The 18,528-nt window shown below is 38.1% G+C and overlaps 1 protein-coding gene across 3 annotated transcripts in view; it reads right to left on the bottom strand.

Annotated features, from left to right (window-relative positions):
• A1CF (APOBEC1 complementation factor) overlaps positions 1-18,528 on the bottom strand; it is an 85,423-nt gene that overhangs the window by 20,786 nt on the left and 46,109 nt on the right. For all 3 annotated transcript variants that reach the window (XM_050805563.1, XM_050805564.1, XM_050805565.1), the window contains 3 exons: positions 14,940-15,178; positions 6,357-6,521; positions 913-1,010 (listed from right to left, as the gene is read on the bottom strand). In XM_050805563.1, the coding sequence (XP_050661520.1) occupies positions 913-1,010; positions 6,357-6,521; positions 14,940-15,178 (502 nt within the window). The remainder of the gene's footprint in view (positions 1-912; positions 1,011-6,356; positions 6,522-14,939; positions 15,179-18,528) is intronic.

Here is an 18,528-nt window from a genome sequence, read left to right as displayed (position 1 = left end):
AGTCCCATGTGCATTATGTTCCAACCAAGTTACTCCACATTTTCCTGTTCTCCAATCTTGTCTTGCTCTTCTCAAATTCTGTGCCTCTGTCTAAGACTGCCTGTCTTTCCATATTTTGATTTTTGAAATTATACCCAATTTTCATGGCTTCTTTGAAATATTATCTTCTCATATCCATGAAGATGTTTTATTCTTTATGGCCCACTTCTTCCTTCGAACTTGCTCACCACGTTGATCTCTTTTTATGATATTTACTTGACTGTACTTTGCACGTGTTTGTGTAGTTGTCTTATTCCTCCAACCAACTTTTAACTGTTTGTTAAACATCTTTGATTCTTTTTGTATCCTAGCATGATAAGTGGTCTATAGAAGGTTTTAAATGTTTATTGGCTTGATACATAAATATTATATTGGTTTCTGTATACAACTCAGTAGTGAGGATATAGAAGCTTCCCCAGCCCCGACTCTTGGCAAGGTGAGAGACTCTAAGCTTTCCAAGTGGAAGATCAAACTATGAAGGCAGAATAACAGCTATCTTGACATGTTTTTAATTCATCAGCTTCTAAAATACTGCAATAAAATGATGATAATCTCTTTGAAGTAATGAGAGAAAACTGGAATTGTGAAAAACACCTTGAAATAATCTACTTCAATCTCCTCTTTCCATGGAAATTGAGTTTCAGTGCCTTGTCCAAATTAGAAAAAAAATAGAGCTAAAGTTGGATATATTAGGTACATCTCCAATTTCCATTGTATTTTCCATCATTTCTCTTTAGTACATCTTAAATGGACTGAGGCAGCCATGTCAGAGAAGGCTGGAGTGAGACAGACTCGCAGGACTGTGCTTTTGAATGTAATGTCCGCACCAAACTTGGATGGAATCTGCATATTTTTTTCTTTGTTCTACCTTACCTTGCCATTTAAAGCTTTCATAGCCTCAACTGCATCTTCTCGGTTACTGAAGTGCACAAAAGCATAGTCTCGAATTTTCTTCACCCTCTCCACAGCACCTGTAAAATAGAGTGAAAGTTGCCCCATTAACAAACTTAAGAGAGGCCTGAAAGTGATATATTTTAGCACCTAGCTGCAAAGAGTATTGGATTTTTTCATGGATATCTCATATTTAAGAAAGGATCTCATCAAGAACATTCAACTGAAGATTTTTTTTTGCAGTTTTAAAAATAAAATTTATATTCTGACTTATTATAATTTGTTATGGATTTGTGTTTTCCACTTCCTAGATTATAAGGTCTCTAAGGGTAGGAATTCCATCTTCCTTTGCATCTTATGTAATGTAAAAGATAGTACCTTTTGCATGGCAAAATATTTGTTGAGTTGAACTCAATTATTGATCATTTTACAAACGTATATTTAGGTGATTACTTTTTTAAGCTTTATGCTTTTCATCCCAGCAAAATGTCTTTATCTCTTTTGTCTTATATAATTAACTTTAATTTACTTTTTAAAACTTAAATATTAGGTAACTACAGTTCTGATAAGGTAACTGAGATTTAGAGTCCACACAGAGAGGAACTACAACTGTATTCCCTATATCCTTATCCATTAATCTTTAAATAGAAAAGCAAAAAGAAGAAAAAGAAAGTTGTTTCCATAAGAACATCTGGGAACCAAGATAAGTTGCCTGCCTTGCTGTCATGATAGCTAAAGACTGGAAACAATGTAAATATCTACTATTCTACTTTGAGGAATGTCTCATACAGAAACACTCACACACATGTACAAGAATCATGCATAAGAATATCAATTACACTACTGTTGAAAGAGCAAAAATAAAACAATTTAATGTCTATTTTCATGAGTGATTAAATCTGCTACATTTATACCAACACCAAGGAGTCTATACAGAAAATAGACCTGTATGTGATTACATGCAAAGATTAAAGACGTATACATATATTTTTTTCAGACAGAGTTTGCTCTTGTTGCCCAGGCTAGAGTGCAATGGCGCGATCTCAGCTCACTGCAACCTCCGCCACCCTGGTTCAAGCGATTCTTCTGCCTCAGTCTCCTGAGTAGCTGGGATTACAGGCATGTGCCACCATGTGCCTGGCTAATTTTGTATTTTTAGTAGAGAAGGAGTTTCACCATGTTGATCAGTCTGGTCTCGAACTCCGGACCTCAGGTAATCTGCCCACCTCGGCCTCCCAAAGTATTGGGATTACAGGCATGAGCCACTATGCCTGGCCCAAGATCTACTGTTAAGTTTTAAAAAGTTATAAAATAGTAAGTACAATATTATAGCATTTGTGTTTTTAATAATCCAAAACTGTATATATATATGCACAAAATTTAAATACACTTATACAGAAAGCAAACTGAAAAGATAGAGACCAAACTCTTAACAGGGGTTACTTCAGGAATGGGGAGAAAAGTTGGGAAGAATGAGGGGGATTTTCATATTGTAATTGATATATTTGGCATTTTACAAATATTTGCAAAATTTATTTATGTTATTTGTGTAGAAAACCCAAACAAACCATCTATTTTTATGTAAAGGAACTGCTGAACATGATAGCAACATATAAAAATGAAAAAGATAGTTGTACCGAGATAGTTGGATGTTGTATTTTTAAAATGTTGTTGCTTACTCAATTTTAAAAATAAACCTTTTGCTTAGAGTGAAGGTAAGGTGGAAATTTGTTTAACCACTGTTAGTTTAGCATGCCAATTATCTTCTTTTACCCTACACTCACTTGGGTGTACCTTGAGAGTCTAGGGAGACAACATAGGATGAGACATTATTCCAGGGAAAAGAAGAGGGGGAAGTCCTTTCTGTCCCTATCAAAGTTTCATTATCCTCTTAGATTCAAGGTAACAAAGGTAATTAGAGTTTTTACTCTCTCACATGGTTCAATGACTAAGAATTATCTTCCTTTGGAATAATAGTGAACCCGTAACATAAGGACAATTTAAAGACATTGTGATACTTCTCTTTACACTCCCTTCAACATTCGACCCTTGACTTCTTATGGCAATGGTTATACAGAGCAAAATCATCTGGCCAGGCTAAGGATAAATAAAGCTCTCTGAGACCATGAAGCATGGGACATATAATTAACTGAATATCCAATATAGTCTCTTCACTCCTTTCAGTGTCACACGGGGTGATGATCATGACTCAATCCCACGACTCGTTTTTGTAATTGAGAAGAAAGACATTGGCCAATGATGACCTTCACCTTTCCAGTCTTTGCTCAGTTCATATTTCAATGTCATTCTCCACCTAGACTCCCTGGACTGTTATCTCCCTGAGACGAGGACCTGCTTCAGAGACTTTGTGGTATCATCTTCACCTGGTTCCTGTCTACTGCCTTGGACACAGGAGTTACTCTATAAATACACATGGAATAAGGGAATATTATCAGTTAATTCACACCCCAACTTCTGTCATCTACACCAGTTAGGTGGCATTTCAGATGATAATGAATTTAGATTTTCTGAAATTCTGTTTGCAGATATTTCAAATTATCTTACACTGTTGGATAATTTCCAGATGCATCTGGTTTTGGAAAATTTGATATTTAAAAATTTAGTCTTATAAAACAGACAAGTTAAAAAGTTAGAGTTTGTGTCATAAAAGTTGGTTTTCTCCACAATAGCATTCACCACATGGCTTATTTTAATATGTTTCTTCTTTAGTGCATAGGAGTTTGTTTAATAATTATCATTTATGTCTCTGAGTGGCAATATAGTATTATTCAAGTTCATCATGGTTAAAATGATACATGGTCAAATATTTTGAGGTAATAGGTAGGTTCCTCTGAGGGACCTAAACTTTAAATGGAATTTTTAAAGAGTCATTTTCCTGTTTCTTTTCATAAATTTTTCTAGATAAGTATAGCCTTGGCACAGTACATACTTTCCAAGATAAAACAAACTAGTTAGCTCTGACGTTTCCCTCTCAATGCAGCAGATGTCTGCTAGTTGTTCACCTTCAGCAATTCATATTTTTTTTTTGCAGAGGGCCAGGAAGAACAAGCCACACATCATTATATAGCCCTGAGAGTTGTGCCACCAGCTGCAGACTATGACCTGAAATCTCTGGACACACTTTAGTCCCAAGAAGAAAGAGAAAGTGAGAGAGCAAGCAACAGAGAGATATGTGACGTTCATTATTTTCACGATAATTAGTAGGATTCTGGCACACATGTCTCTTCAATATATGCCAATACACAGACTGGGAAAGCTAATGACCAGGGACTAGGAAAGGAAGCAGCCTTTTAGTAGTTTCTCATTCTAACCCTTGGCAAAAAAAGGGTGCTGTTTTAATTAGATAAAAATAAGAAGTATTATTCACTCTGGGAAGGTAGAAAGTCAACATGCAATGAGGGGAGAATAGTGGGCAATATTTATACACACACATTATGGTTCCTATGCCTACAACTGCATCAACATTCAGATCTCAGCTTAGATGTCACTTCGAAACACAAATCTTCTCTTCACTCCAAGAGTAGTCTGCCTAAGATGTATTTTTTCTGGAATTTCTTAAACTTTTTCCACGCACACATCATACTTGTTGGTTCCTTCCCCAGTGCCTCGCACATAGGAGCTACCGAAGGAAAGACAGTTGAATGAATGAGTGAGTGAATGCAATAAAGATTGGGCATGAGAGTATTAAAGTTTTTAAGAACATGTCCTTTACCAGATTCGAGTTCAAATCCAGGATCTGCCACCTGCTAGCTGTGTGACCCTGGGCAAACCACTTAACTACTCTGGGTCCTGGTTTTCTTATCTATAAAGTAATGGAATGAATAAAGCAACCTGTATTATAGAGTTGTGATGAATAAATGACACATGCTGTGAAAGGGCCCACTGCAATGCTTGGCACACAGTAAGGTAGTCCATCGTTTGCAGTTTCTAGCTTAGTCATGGATTCACAGCTGTTGGTGTGGAGCCACACCATGACACTAATATTTCAGGGAAGGCAGAGTTCTTGAGGCTGGAGAAAGATCCTTGGTGAGTCTTTCAAAATGGAGCAGTGACATCCTTAATGAATATCCTTCAGAGCAAATCATCAGCTTATCATTCTGTTCTATCTGAAATAGCACCCAGAGTTGGAAACAGACAATGTGAGTATGTGCAAGTGAATATTCTCAGGGAGCTTTAACATGACAGTACCATGGCCTATGTTTATTAACAACCTAGAGAATTTGCCAGGAGGCTGGGACATTCTCAGTTATGAAAGGATATTACTACTATGATAACCCTAAGCCACTGCTGCCCAGAGTGTGTTTAAAGACACAGTAATCCCACAAGATGATATGCCAACAAAGAGCAGTCGTGCTTCAGAAATTTGAAAAATGAAGCTTTCTGTATCTCGGAGAATTTCAAAGCATGTCAGAAGGCTAAAGACTGATAAGTTCCACAATGAAGAAATTAATTTAATTTTGCAGAATCTGGTGTTTACAAGTTTATTTGACCATGAAGCACTTTTATCAGTATCATCTACCAAAAGATTATAGAATTAATGTTCTGAACTGTTTTTGGGAAATGGTAATTTGCACATTGTTTCTTGAAATGCTCTACCTCTCTCAGTGCTGTAGCTCCTATATGAAGAAGAAAGAGATGGGAAGTCAATCTGGTGGCTTAGAATTGATACTGAAAAATATTGGCAAGATGAGTAGCAACTAACTATCCTCTTCCACCTTCCCTTTATTCCTTTCCCTTCCTCTTCATTTAAATGAGGTTCCTAGGATTGTCACCTTTTACTTATGTCACAAGTGTATTCCGTTAGGCCAGTGGTTCTAAACTGGGGCAATTTTGCCCACCCATAGAGTATATTTTGCAATGTCTGAAGGCATTTTTGATTATTACATCTTGGAGGTTGCTACTGGTATCTAACAGGGACGGGCCTGGGATGCTGCTAAACATCTTACAATCCACTGGACAGACCCCTACAGCCAAGAATGATCTGTTCCAAAATATCAATAGTGGTGAGGCTGAGAAACCCTGCATCAGACATATAGTTATGGCATGCATTGTTTATTACAGTAAATATTTATTGAGCAATCATTGTACCCCAGAGCTTAAATGTCCGAGGAAGGAGGAAACAATAAGAGGGGAAAAAAACTCATGAAATTTATAGTTTAGTGAAGAAAATAGGTATTCATTAAATAATCACATAGATAAATATAAAATTATAATATTGATAAATATTATAGGACCATATGGCTTGATTTTCTAATCCAAAGTTAGGAACATAGTTTGAGAGGTTTGCATGCAATTATGAGATGAGCTAAATAAAAGCATTTCTACTTAAGGTTATGGGAAGTCATCTCAAGCATAGGTGCTTTTAAAGAATGTTTTGAAAAACTAATCTTGTATATATGTCCTACCTGGTTTGATATTGTTGAATTCCTTTTCAATCATCTCTTCAGAGGTAGACAGCATAAGATTTCTTACATATAGGATTTTCACTGAAGACATTGTATCTTCATCAACTTCTACTTCTGGCTCTGCCCAGTCTACTGCAATAGGATGTCCCCATAACTGAATTCTTCCTGTTGAAAATGATCACAATTATGATTAATTATGTACAAATCAGGACAACATCATCTCAGTTTATACCGATGGTCTTTTAAATTGGCCTGACCCTTGAGGTCTTGAATGAGCAAGAAGACCATTAAAATTGGTGAGTATTGATCTTAAGAGACATTCCAAATAAATGGAGTAACTGACTAGAAGGGAGTTCTGTGTGACCAGTGACTTGTTATAACTATTGATTATAAGGGGAACCAGGATGCGGTTTGAGGTTGAACAGAAATGAGGCAGCAGAGGGCACATTTGGCTCTTACAACAACACTCATTGGATGAAGGTAGTCACTTAAGGTAAGATAGCAAAAGGGAGAAAGGAAAAGTATGGATTTAGGGTCCAGATATAGAGTCTGACTCCACAGAACATTAAGAAGGTTACTAGGAAAAGTATTTACTGCTGTTTGAATCTGTGGTGTTAATTAGGCTAAGTACCACAATTGAAATGTTCAAAAGGTGTTTCGGCAAAGGTGGGTGGGGCTCAGGCATCCTTAGCTTGTTTTCTGTCCCTCACACTTGGTCAAGGCTTAGACCAGCTGTGTTCCCTCTTAATCCTCTTTCACAACATGAATAAATCTGGAATCTGGAGACATTTTTTAAAAAATCCTAATTAAGAAGACAGATGACAAGCAATGGAAGAGTCTATGATGAAAAATTTAACTCTTCTGAAAAGGGTAGTTGTTCTCCATGGCTACATATATTTTTGTATTACTATGAACACATTTTATTGAGTGTCTTGTACTGTACCATCTGTTTTTCATGTGCTATCTCAGTTCCTTCTCACAGTAACCCTGTGGGGAAGTGAATGACTCCCAATTTTACAGAATGGGAAATGAGCTTTAGAGAGGATAACTTTCCCAGACCTGTTCTACTTAACCGCCTCCCCCTTTTTTGTTGTTGTTTTGGTTTGGTTTTTTGGTGACTCTGCTCCTGTACCCCTACACAGTGCAGATCTTGTTGAAGTGATGAGAGGGGAGTGAGAGTCAACCCAAGTTCTAAATTTCATTGGAAATCTAGTTTGTTTTTTATTCATTGTTTGGGAACAAACTTTATCCCATAAGCAATACAAAGCTTAAGAGAACAAAGTCAGGAATACTCAGTATTGGTAAGGGTTTATTTGTTTAATTACTACACATGGGAAGCAGTTATTTTCAATAAGAATGTATCTTTATATTCCTTGAAAAGCAGTCAGTAAAAGTGTCCGCGACACTGGCATTCTAAAACCCAAATGAAGAATAGGCATGTCTTAAGAGATAACCGACCTTAGAGAAGCTGGCTCTTGTTACCCTAGCTGTGACCGTCTTGTTCTGTATTGCATTCCAGGGGCTAGTTTTCTTCATTACTCTCTTCCCTTCCCCTTTTATGCTTTACATTAGACTTTTTTTGTTTGTATTATCCCAAGATCCCCAAGATCCCCAAGGCTCCCATGTAACTCTGGTTTTGGTAGCTCTGGTTTTGGCCAAGCTCATCCTTGGCCCCATATTGGGTGAGGTTTAAAAAATAATGAAACCTGGATTCCACCCAATGATGTACTAGAGCCAGTTCTTCTCTACTTGCAAAAATAGATTATTTTTGCATTTCTCCTTCCACGCTTTTTAAAGTTACGATTAGTCAAAATTGCATCTATTTATGGTATACAACATGATGTTTTGATACATGTATACATTGTAAAATGATTAAATGAAGTTAATTAACATATCCATCACCTCACATACTTTTTTTTGTGGTGATAACATTTAAGATCTACTCCCTTAGCAATTTTCGAGTATACAAATACATTAACTATAGTCATATTATACAATAGATTTCCAGAAATTATTCATTTTAATGGAAACTTTGTATCATTTGACGAATATCTCTCCATACCTCTGCCTCCTGCCCTGGTAACCACCATTCAACACTGTGCTTATATGAATTCAACTTTTTAGATTCCACATATAAGTGAGATTATGCAATATTTGTCTCTCTGTGCCTGGCTTATTTCACTTAATATAATGTGCTCCAGGTTCACCCATGTTGTTGCAAATGACAGAATTTCCTTCTTTGTAAAGACTGAATAATATTCCATTGTAACTAATAAGCTCAGTACAGCTGTAAAATACAAAACTAACATACATAAGTAGCCTTTCTATACACTAACAACAAGAAATCAAGAAAACTGAAAAAGAAATCAAGAAAACAATCTCATTTATAATACCATCCCCCCCACAAAAATACTTAGAAATAAATTTAACCAACAAGATGAAAGATCTGTATACTTAAAACTATAAAATATTGATAAAAAAGTAAAGAAGAAACAAATAAATGGAAAAATAGCCTATGTTCATGGATTGGAGGCATTATTATTGTTAAAAGGTCCATGCTACCCAGAGCAATCTACAGATTCCACGCAATCTCTATCGAAAATCCAGTGATGTTTTTCACAGAAATAGAAAATACAATTCTAAAATTTGTATGGGGCCACAAAAAACCTTAGCCAAAGAAATCTGAACCAAAAGAACAAAGCTGGGGTCATCACACTACTTGATTTCAAAATATACTACAAAGCTATAGTAATCGAAACAGTATGATACTGGCATAAAAACAGACATTTAAGCCAGTGAAACAAAATAGAGTCCAGAAATAAATCCACACACTTAAGGTCAACTGATCTTTGCAAAGATGCCAAGTACACACAATGGGGAAGGAACAGCCTCTTCAACAAATGATGTAAGGAAAATTGGATATCCATATGCAGAAGAATGAAATGGGACCCTTATCTTACAACATACACATAAGCCTAGTTAAAATGGAATAAGATTTAAATGTAAGACCTGAAACAGTAAAACTACTAGAAAGAAACAATAAGGGAAAATTTCTTGACATTGGTCTGGAAAATTGTTTCTCGGCTATAACCCCCAAAGCACAGGCAACAAAAGCAAAAATAGATGAATGGGATTGCATCAAACTAAAGTTTCTGCACAGCAAAGGAAACAATCAATGGAGGAAAGAGATAACCTAAGGAATGGGAAAAAATATTTACAAAGCATACATTCGATAAGGAGTTAATATCCCAAATATATAAATAACTCAAACAATCAATAGTAGGAAAACAAATAACCCAATTAAAAATGAGCAAAAGGCCAGGTGTGCTGGCTCATGCCTGTAATCCCACCACTTTGGGAAGCCAAGGCCAGTGGATCTTCTGAGGTGAGGAGTTTGACACCAGCCTGGCCAACATGGAGAAACCCCATCTCTACTAAAAACACAAAATTAGCCAGTTGTGGTGGCACATGCCTGTAATCCCAGCTACTCAGGAGGCTGAGGCAGGAAAATCACTTGAACCTGGGAGGCAGAGGTTGCAGTGAGCCAAGATCATGCCATTGCACTCTAGCCTGGGCAATAAGAGTGAAACTCCGTCTCAAAAATAAAAAAAAAGGTCAATGGATTTCAATAGACATATCTCAAAAGAAGAAATATAAATGACCAACAGGTATATGAAAAAATGCTCAACATCCCTAATCAGGAAAATATAAATCAAAACTAAAATGAGTTATCACCTCACACCTGGTAGAATGGCCATTATGAAAAAGATCAAAGATAATGTTTTCAAGGATTTGGAGAAACGAGAATACTTGCATACTGTTGATGGGAATGTAAGTTGGTACAGCCATTATGGAAAATAATATGCAGGTTCCTCAAAAAAAATAAAAATAGAGCTACCATATGATCCCGCAGTCACCATACTGGGTATATATTCTCCCCAAATGAAATCATTATGTTAAAGAGATACCTGCATTCCCATGTTTATGGAAGCATTATTCATAATTACCATGGTATGGAATCAACCTAAATGTTCATCAACAGATAAATAGACAAAGAAAGTATCAGAATTTTGTGAGCCAGTTAAAGCCACGTTGGTAACTTGAAATCAGCCACAGTGGGAGTGTTAATACCATGGAAATTGGCAAATGCTACAAATCAGGGCTTTTGTTTTTTTCTCTAGGAGCTGGCTGTTAAAGATTTACCAGCTCATTACTGACCTCCGGACTGCCCTTCCCAATTCTGATATAAGTGGGCTGGATCTCAGGAGTTTTACAAGTAGCTTAGTTAATTCTAAAATGCAGCTACAGTTGAGTACTACTGCTCTAGCTTTAGTCTTCTCAGCCTAGGACCATGAACTGCTGCATAAGGCTAAGAGAACAGACATGAGAGTAAATATAGGAAGCAATGATTTCCACCAATATCCTTTTGAAGGCCTCTGGTGAAAGCGAGTGTTACAGAGTGATTTGAGAACATGAACTTGAAGTAAGACAAGTTCAAATGTCAGAACAATGATCCTGGCTAGAAAACATATCCTTTCTAACATCAGTTTCCTTATCTACAACCTACTATTGTTGTGAGGTCAAGAAAAGATGATGCAGATAAGACTTAATAACTTTTAAATGATGATTCAACAATACACTCTCCTTTTAATAATTTTTCCTGTTTTTGTATGTGTATAGTTTTCTCAGAATACGCACTCTTCGAGTGCAATGGTTAGGTACTCCTTTTTTTTTTTTTTTTTTTTTTTTTTTTTTTTTAGAATCTCTCATGTCATTCAGAAGGGAGCAATATATGTTCTAGATGCTTAATAAATATTTACTGACTGAGTGATTCCCAGGTATTCCTATTTACATGCCATGAAGATGAATACCCAGTATCATTAGCTAATAGATTTAGCTGTGAATCACACAATTTGACTGAAGAATAGAATCATCTGGAAAACTTAAAACACCAGTTCCCTAACTTTATATTCCAGTGATGCAGATTCAATTGATTAGAGGCTGACATGGGTACTAATATTGTTTGAAAACATCAGGTAATTCCAATGTGCAGCCTAGGATGGAAAATCATTGATTCAAATAATGGTTTTTCAAATGTGCAGTCCTGGGAGCAGTAGCATCCTGGGAGCTTGTAAATGCAAATTACCTGGCCTGACACCAGACCTACTGAATCAAGAACTCTGGTGGTGGGATCTAGCAATCTGTGCTATAACAAGCCTCCCAGGTGATGCTGATGCAGCCTGATGTTGAGAATCACTGCCAGGACTTTTCTTCAGAGCGTTCTTAGAATGCCTTTCTAGTTTCTGAGTGGGATGCAGCAACTTCGTCCTCTAAAGAGCTCAGTAAAGGTGAGATTTGTCAAGGGGGAACTGCCACTGTTTAGAGAGGAGGTAACTGGCTGAGGAGCAGTTACATCCCTTTAGACAACCATTGTCTCTGTCTCCAAGTCTGGGTCAATTAAGAAAAAGTTTCTTGTTGTCTTCACTTATCATTTTTTCTCAACAGTCTCCTTGTTCTTTTAAACTAGCTTCTCAAAGGGTTGGCAATTACAGAATTCCTTTGTCGTGGGTGAGTCTGCAATGGGGTAACTGGTAGAATGATCCAAATGGGTGATAGGTTTTGTTCTGAGATCTCATTAGAGGCGAAGGAGTTTGCTCTGGCTGGCTTACTCACCACTGTGCCTCATCTTGTTAGTTTGCTGATGAGTTAGTTGCTGACTAAAATCCAGCTGAATGAAATCCACCTGAGACTGACTCAAAGGGCCATAGGTAAGGGGGTTGCATTGGATCATGGTGAATATGAGTAGTGGATGGGGAGGGGAGGTAGCCTCCCTATGGTGTATCCTGGACAGAGAATCCACAAGGAAAAGTCAGGACTGTGCTTAAGAATTTCTAAGCTTATCCGACAGGCCCTGGCCAGCCTAGTCAGCTTGACTTACATAAAGAAGTTCCTTAGTGGGCCAATGTGCCATTCTCTTTGAAGAGATGGGGAAGCTTTCAGGAGGTTGAGCTTCTCCGGGATTACTGGATTGTCTTGACCCTGGAAACTGTCTTTCACCTGTTTTGGACCCTCTTTCACTCTCCTACTCCCCCACACCCAAAATTATTTCACATATCTGTTTTTACAGATAATGAATGGCTTCCTACATTGAGGGAGGAAAGTGACTAATTCGGGCTGGAATACTGGAGGCAGGTTTCTCAAGAAGGTACTGGCTGAACTGGGGTGACTGTCACAAGTGAAGGAGGGGCAGGTATTCCTAGTAGAGGATATAGCATTAGAAATAAAGGAGACAGACATAAGCATGGAAGTGTCTAGGTCATTGCGTTGTCTGTCCTGATAGAAGGAAGAGTTTTTTTTTTTTTTTTTTTTTTTTTTTTTGAGACGGAGTCTTGCTCTGTCACCCAGGCTGGAGTGCAGTGGCCGGATCTCAGCTCACTGCAAGCTCCTCCTCTCGGGTTCACGCCATTCTCCTGCCTCAGCCTCCCGAGTAGCTGGGACTACAGGCACCCGCCACTTCGCCCGGCTAGTTTTTTGTATTTTTTAGTAGAGACGGGGTTTCACCGTATTAGCCAGGATGGTCTCGATCTCCTGACCTCATGATCCGCCCGTCTCGGCCTCCCAAAGTGCTGGGATTACAGGCTTGAGCCACCGCGCCCGGCCTTAGAAGGAAGAGTTTTTATTGGGAAATAGAAGGTAGCAAATATGGTCATAAAAGACCAGGAAATGAATAAAAGGTCTTAAATAATGAAATCACATACTTAGTTCTTATACACAACAAGGAGTTATGAATATTTTTGAACTGGCCAGTTAGTGACAGACACAGGCACCCGCCACTTCGCCCGGCTACTTTTTTGTATTTTTTAGTAGAGACGGGGTTTCACCGTATTAGCCAGGATGGTCTCGATCTCCTGACCTCATGATCCGCCCGTCTCGGCCTCCCAAAGTGCTGGGATTACAGGCTTGAGCCACCGCGCCCGGCCTTAGAAGGAAGAGTTTTTATTGGGAAATAGAAGGTAGCAAATATGGTCATAAAAGACCAGGAAATGAATAAAAGGTCTTAAATAATGAAATCACATACTTAGTTCTTATACACAACAAGGAGTTATGAATATTTTTGAACTGGCCAGTTAGTGACAGACATCATTCAGCCTATAGATAGAGATTGAATTCCTGAGATTGAATTCCTACTGTTTGCAAGAAGGTATTGAAAGGATAATAGGATATTTTGGAAACATTAATCTGGTGGTAATGTTCAGGATGGAGAAGTCGGAGGGTGGGGCACATGGAAGAGAAAGCAGAGCTGGGAGAATAATTAGATCTTGAAAAAAATTACATAAGATTTAGAATATGTGTGTTTATACTTCAGTGGTGGCCTGAGAACAGGATGGATACAAAAGACTTTTCAATGGTAGAGTTGTCGATGTTGAAGAAGAAAGAAGAATTGAAGCAGATAGCAAAATACTATGTCCAGGTCACCAAAAAGTATGCCCCCATGAGGAGTCTTAGTCAGTCTATCTATGGACCTGTGATTTTGATGACTTGACTGCTGGCCGGTGAAGGGGGAAGAAGTTGTGAATGAAAGATTCAACATTAAAAATACCTACTTCTGTAAAAGATTCAGCAATCTTTGGAACTGTCTCCTTTTGTTTTTCACTTTAAGTTGCCTTCATGAAGGTATTATTGAAAGATCTTCCCCAAGCTAGAAGCTGTCTCCTAGTTTTGAGGATATCTAGGGGGCTGATCTAGTATTGGTTTGTTTTGAAGAGTGTGTACAAAGGCAACATAAATGTAGACGTCTTTGTTGTGGTTGTTTTGTTTTGAATTATGGTGGCTCTCTCATAATTTTCATGAGAAAAGTTCATTCCAATATGTCCAGTCTGTCATTCTTGAAATCTTCTTATTTTAGTATTCATTTAAAAACCTGTGTAAGTTGTAGTGAATGTTGTAGAATGAGTCAAGAACCCTAAACAACTTTCCTAAGTTGATCTGACCGAGGCAGTGCTGGGGTGGATAGAGAATTTGCTAGTTATTCAACAAATGGGATCTATCCTGTGGTTGTAATAACTAACAAATAAAGGTGACTTTCTAAAGAGAGTTTTTATCTCTCTTCTCTCAAATTAGACAGAAATTATTAGACAACAGGGAGTCATAATGAAAGTATGTCACCTAGTTGTCATTGGAATAATGTATCACTTGAGGTTTTTATTTCTACATTGTAATGGAGAATATACCCTAATTCTAATAAGCCTGATAACAAAATCTATACACAAAAGTAACTGTGATTGATATACTCAATTTTAAGAAGACTCTTTATTCATCGTAGGATTGCTGTCACTTAAAGTTCTGGGTTTCTTTAGTGCATGTAAATTACCCTCAATGCACAGAACGAATATTTTTCAAAACTGAGTCTGTGAAAACTTCAGGGAATGGAATCAACTGTGAGATAGTGAAGAAGGATAAAAAAATTTAAAACGCAACATAATGAAAGATAGAGAGCCAAAAAAATTAAAAATGCTTATTTTCTTTGTGGAGGCAGGCAGGATAGAGCAGAGAAATCTCATCTTTGAGGAGGGTATTGCTAACCTGGTAGCAGTTTCCTCCTTGCCATGGCAGCCGCTCGATGACTCTCATACTCCACAAAGGCAAAGCCTCGGTTTTTGGTTTTATCTGCAGCGCTTGGGTAGACGATGACATCGACAACACCTTCAGTAACCTTTTTCATCTCCGATAAGATTTCTTCTCTCTTTTTGGTTTTTGGGATGCCCCCAACAAATAATCGGCAGTTGTCCACACTGGCACAAACCCCTAAGAGGCGCCCATTTCTGCAAAAAGAGCAGGGATTTTGATTGATGAGAATCCTTGTAGGATTCAGGTTGAAAATGTATGGCCCTGGGCCAGATGTTGCCTGAAGATGTGGGATGTTTGGATTCATAGTGTTGAAACCATTTTTGTAGAGTTGTGGCTTCTTTTGCAAGATTATTAGATGTGTCAATATGTGCTCTACATTTTCAAAGAAAAAAGCTATTTGAAGCTGAGTAGCATCTGCTTTCTTTGGGCTAGATGTGGATTCAAGAGTTGTGAATCCTCGCCACTCCCTGAAGCAACTCTAACACTGAGGCCCCTACACCTAACCCAGGTTACTGAAGCCACCTGCCTGGCCCTGCAGTCACTTGAGTTTGCAACACCTGACATTCCTTTGTTTTTGCAGCCAAAGAGAAAAGCTGTTCTGATGTGACCTCTGTTAAAAACAGTCTCTTATACTTGAACACATTTTCACATATGATCTTATCTGGCCCACACAAAAAGACTGTGGGATGGGCAGAGTAGATGTTATTTCCATTTACAGATGAACTTGAAACGCCAAGAAATTAAAAGACTTGCTTAAAATGTTATAGAATATAAGGAATGAAACCTAGCTCTGGGATCTTCGTTCCTGTTTCTTCCACTGTTCAGAGTTGCTTCTTAGCAAGTTGAGGTATGTACACCTGCACTGGCAGAGTATACATTGATTAAACTATTATGGAGAACATTTGGCAAAATTTATCAAAAGTCTTAAGTGTGCACAACCTTTGACCAAATAAAGTATCTTCTGGGAATATGTCCCTGGAAAATAAAAATCAGCACTAGAATTTATGTTTAAGGATATTTATTACTGCTCTTTAAAATCTCCCCCAAATTGGAAATGAGCAAAGTACCTCACGGTAAAGAACTGGTTTAATGTCTCTCAACTGAGATGTTACTGGATTTGAACTGGAGATTTTCTCATTGCATACCATAGTATGTTTATCATCTCTAGTTCTTGCCTACTACATGCCAATAGTGACCAATCAGATCATTCAAAAATGCCTCCCCACCTTTCTAAATGCCCCCTTGGGTGGACAGTATTCTCCTGGTTGAGGATCACTGATAAACAAAAGACAGGCATTCATACCATTGCATGCTCTGCAGTCATGAAAAAGAGTAACGTAGAAGAATATTTATTGGTTTAAAAAAACCAGTTCACAATAGGCTGTTGGCTTTAAAAAGCTATAAAATAAGTATATGTGAAGACCATTTTGATTAAAAATGTATAGAAAAATCTGGAAAGACAATAAAATGTCAACATAGTGGTTATTTTGGGGCAATGGAGTTACAGAGAAATGGTTTTAACTTTTATTACTTTATGCTTTTTTTATGTTTTCCATGTGTGACATATTAGGCTGTATGACTTTTGTAATAACACTAAGTTATTAAAAATGGGTGAGGTATGCTTAGCAGAAATGACCCATTTGCAGTGAACACAAGCTCTCAGCCAGCTGCGTGGGCGGGCGATTTGTCTGCTATCCATGGAGCGAATGGCTCTTGGTTGTGTGGCAGGTTTTCTGACCAGGGTTAGGCCACTATCCCAGCTGCCTCCTATGCTTTGCTGAAGAAGCAAGGACTGTGTGTCAGATCTGTGACAGCTCCATCTCAGTCTAGTAAGAATTGTGCCAGGAGCGTGGTTCTCAAGGGCAGGGAAAGGTTGATAAAATAATCTTCCAAGTTTTTTTTTTTTTTTTAACTTCATTTAAAAAAGAAAACACCAAAACCTTTTCCACAGTATTAATGTATTTAGAAATTATATTATTTTTGATAGTTAGGGAGCCGGTCATATATCAGCTACCAGCAGGGGGAGCCTAGAATTCCATATTTTATTTTTAAACTGTTGTGGTTTGTCGGGAGCCTTTGCCGGAATTATTTGGAGACAAAGAGCCATCTCCTCTCAAAAGCTGAGGCCACAACTTTAATGTCTCTAGAAGCCAGACATTTAGATGATGATCAGTGAATATTTGATGAAGTAGAAGCTCATATAATGATATGTGGGTGAGAAATGGTGGATAAAAGCAAATTGAAGTTTTCTTCTCTGCATCAAAAGTTCTCTCCCTGGCAGGACTGACCCAAGGCAGAGTGGAAGTAGGTGAGGTTGTCTATGGGGTGTTTATTCTGGTTTGTCTTATTCCATTTATTCTACCCTCTAATTTTTAAGACAACACTCTGCCTTTACCTTGCTTCTGGCATCCAACCCGTTCTTTGACTGGAATCCTGGCCAGTAACTTTCCCTTCCTAATTTCTGTCATATTTTTCCTTTCCTTTTCCCTTCTCCTCCTCCATCATCACCACCATAACCTTCTGCAAACATTCACAGAGCACCTAGTATGTGTCAGCACTGAGATGTATGTACATTATTTCATTTATTTTTCAAAACACCTCATGAGGTAGGTATATTTTTATCTCTATTTTACAGACAAAGGCACTAAAATTCACAGAGGATACTGTTAATTATCAGTGGCCATGGTGGATTGATTGTATTCATTATTCATATCCTATGAATATTTACAGGCCCTATTGGGTAACAATGTGTTAAGTAGATACAGCAAATCCACTTGATTCCCTACAGAGCCAATTCCATATCCATCTCAACTCAGATACCATTTTGGATATTACTGTTACGATGTCCAGGTTCCATGAAAGACCAAGGAGTGGGGGAACCTTCCAATTCTGGAAATCGTAAAACTATAATGTAGCATTTTGTAGCTGTTTCAAAGCACTTTAGTATATATTCTTTCATATAGTGAATGCTCAGAACATCTCTGTGTTCAGGTGCCAATAATAAAAGTGATGCTCAAAGAGGTTAAAGCATTTGTCCAAAGGAACCTGGGCTGGACCCCAGGTCTCCTGATTCCTACCGCAAACAATCCTCCACATACTACACAAAGCTCTTTCGGGTCTATGGAGGCACCTGTGGGAGCGGAACCTTCTTTATGTTTTCTCCAAGACTCTCTTCTAGAATCCAACCTTGGAACTGAATGGTTAGACTACAAGTAGTTGCTGAATCTAGCTGATCTTCCTGTGGCTAAGGAGTTGTTTGCTTGTTTTTTGAGACAGAGTTTCGCTCTTGTAGCCCAGGCTGGAGTGCAGTGGTGTGATCTCGGCTCACTGCAACCTCCGCCCCGCCAGGTTCAAGCGATTCTCCTGCCTCAGCCTCCCGAGTAGCTGGGACTATAGGCACGCACCACCACGCCCTGATAATTTTGTATTTTTAGTAGAGATGAGGTTTCTCCATGTTGGTCAGACTGGTCTCAAACTCCCAACCTCAGGAGATCCACCCGCTTCAGCCTCCCAAAGTGCTAGGATTATAGGCGTGAGCCACTGT

This window comes from Macaca thibetana, chromosome 9 (assembly GCF_024542745.1).
Source record: "Macaca thibetana thibetana isolate TM-01 chromosome 9, ASM2454274v1, whole genome shotgun sequence".
In the NCBI taxonomy this organism is placed as follows: Eukaryota; Metazoa; Chordata; class Mammalia; order Primates; family Cercopithecidae; genus Macaca; species Macaca thibetana.
Note: the sequence above shows the minus strand (reverse complement) of the source record. Positions and strands in the feature narration are given on the sequence as shown.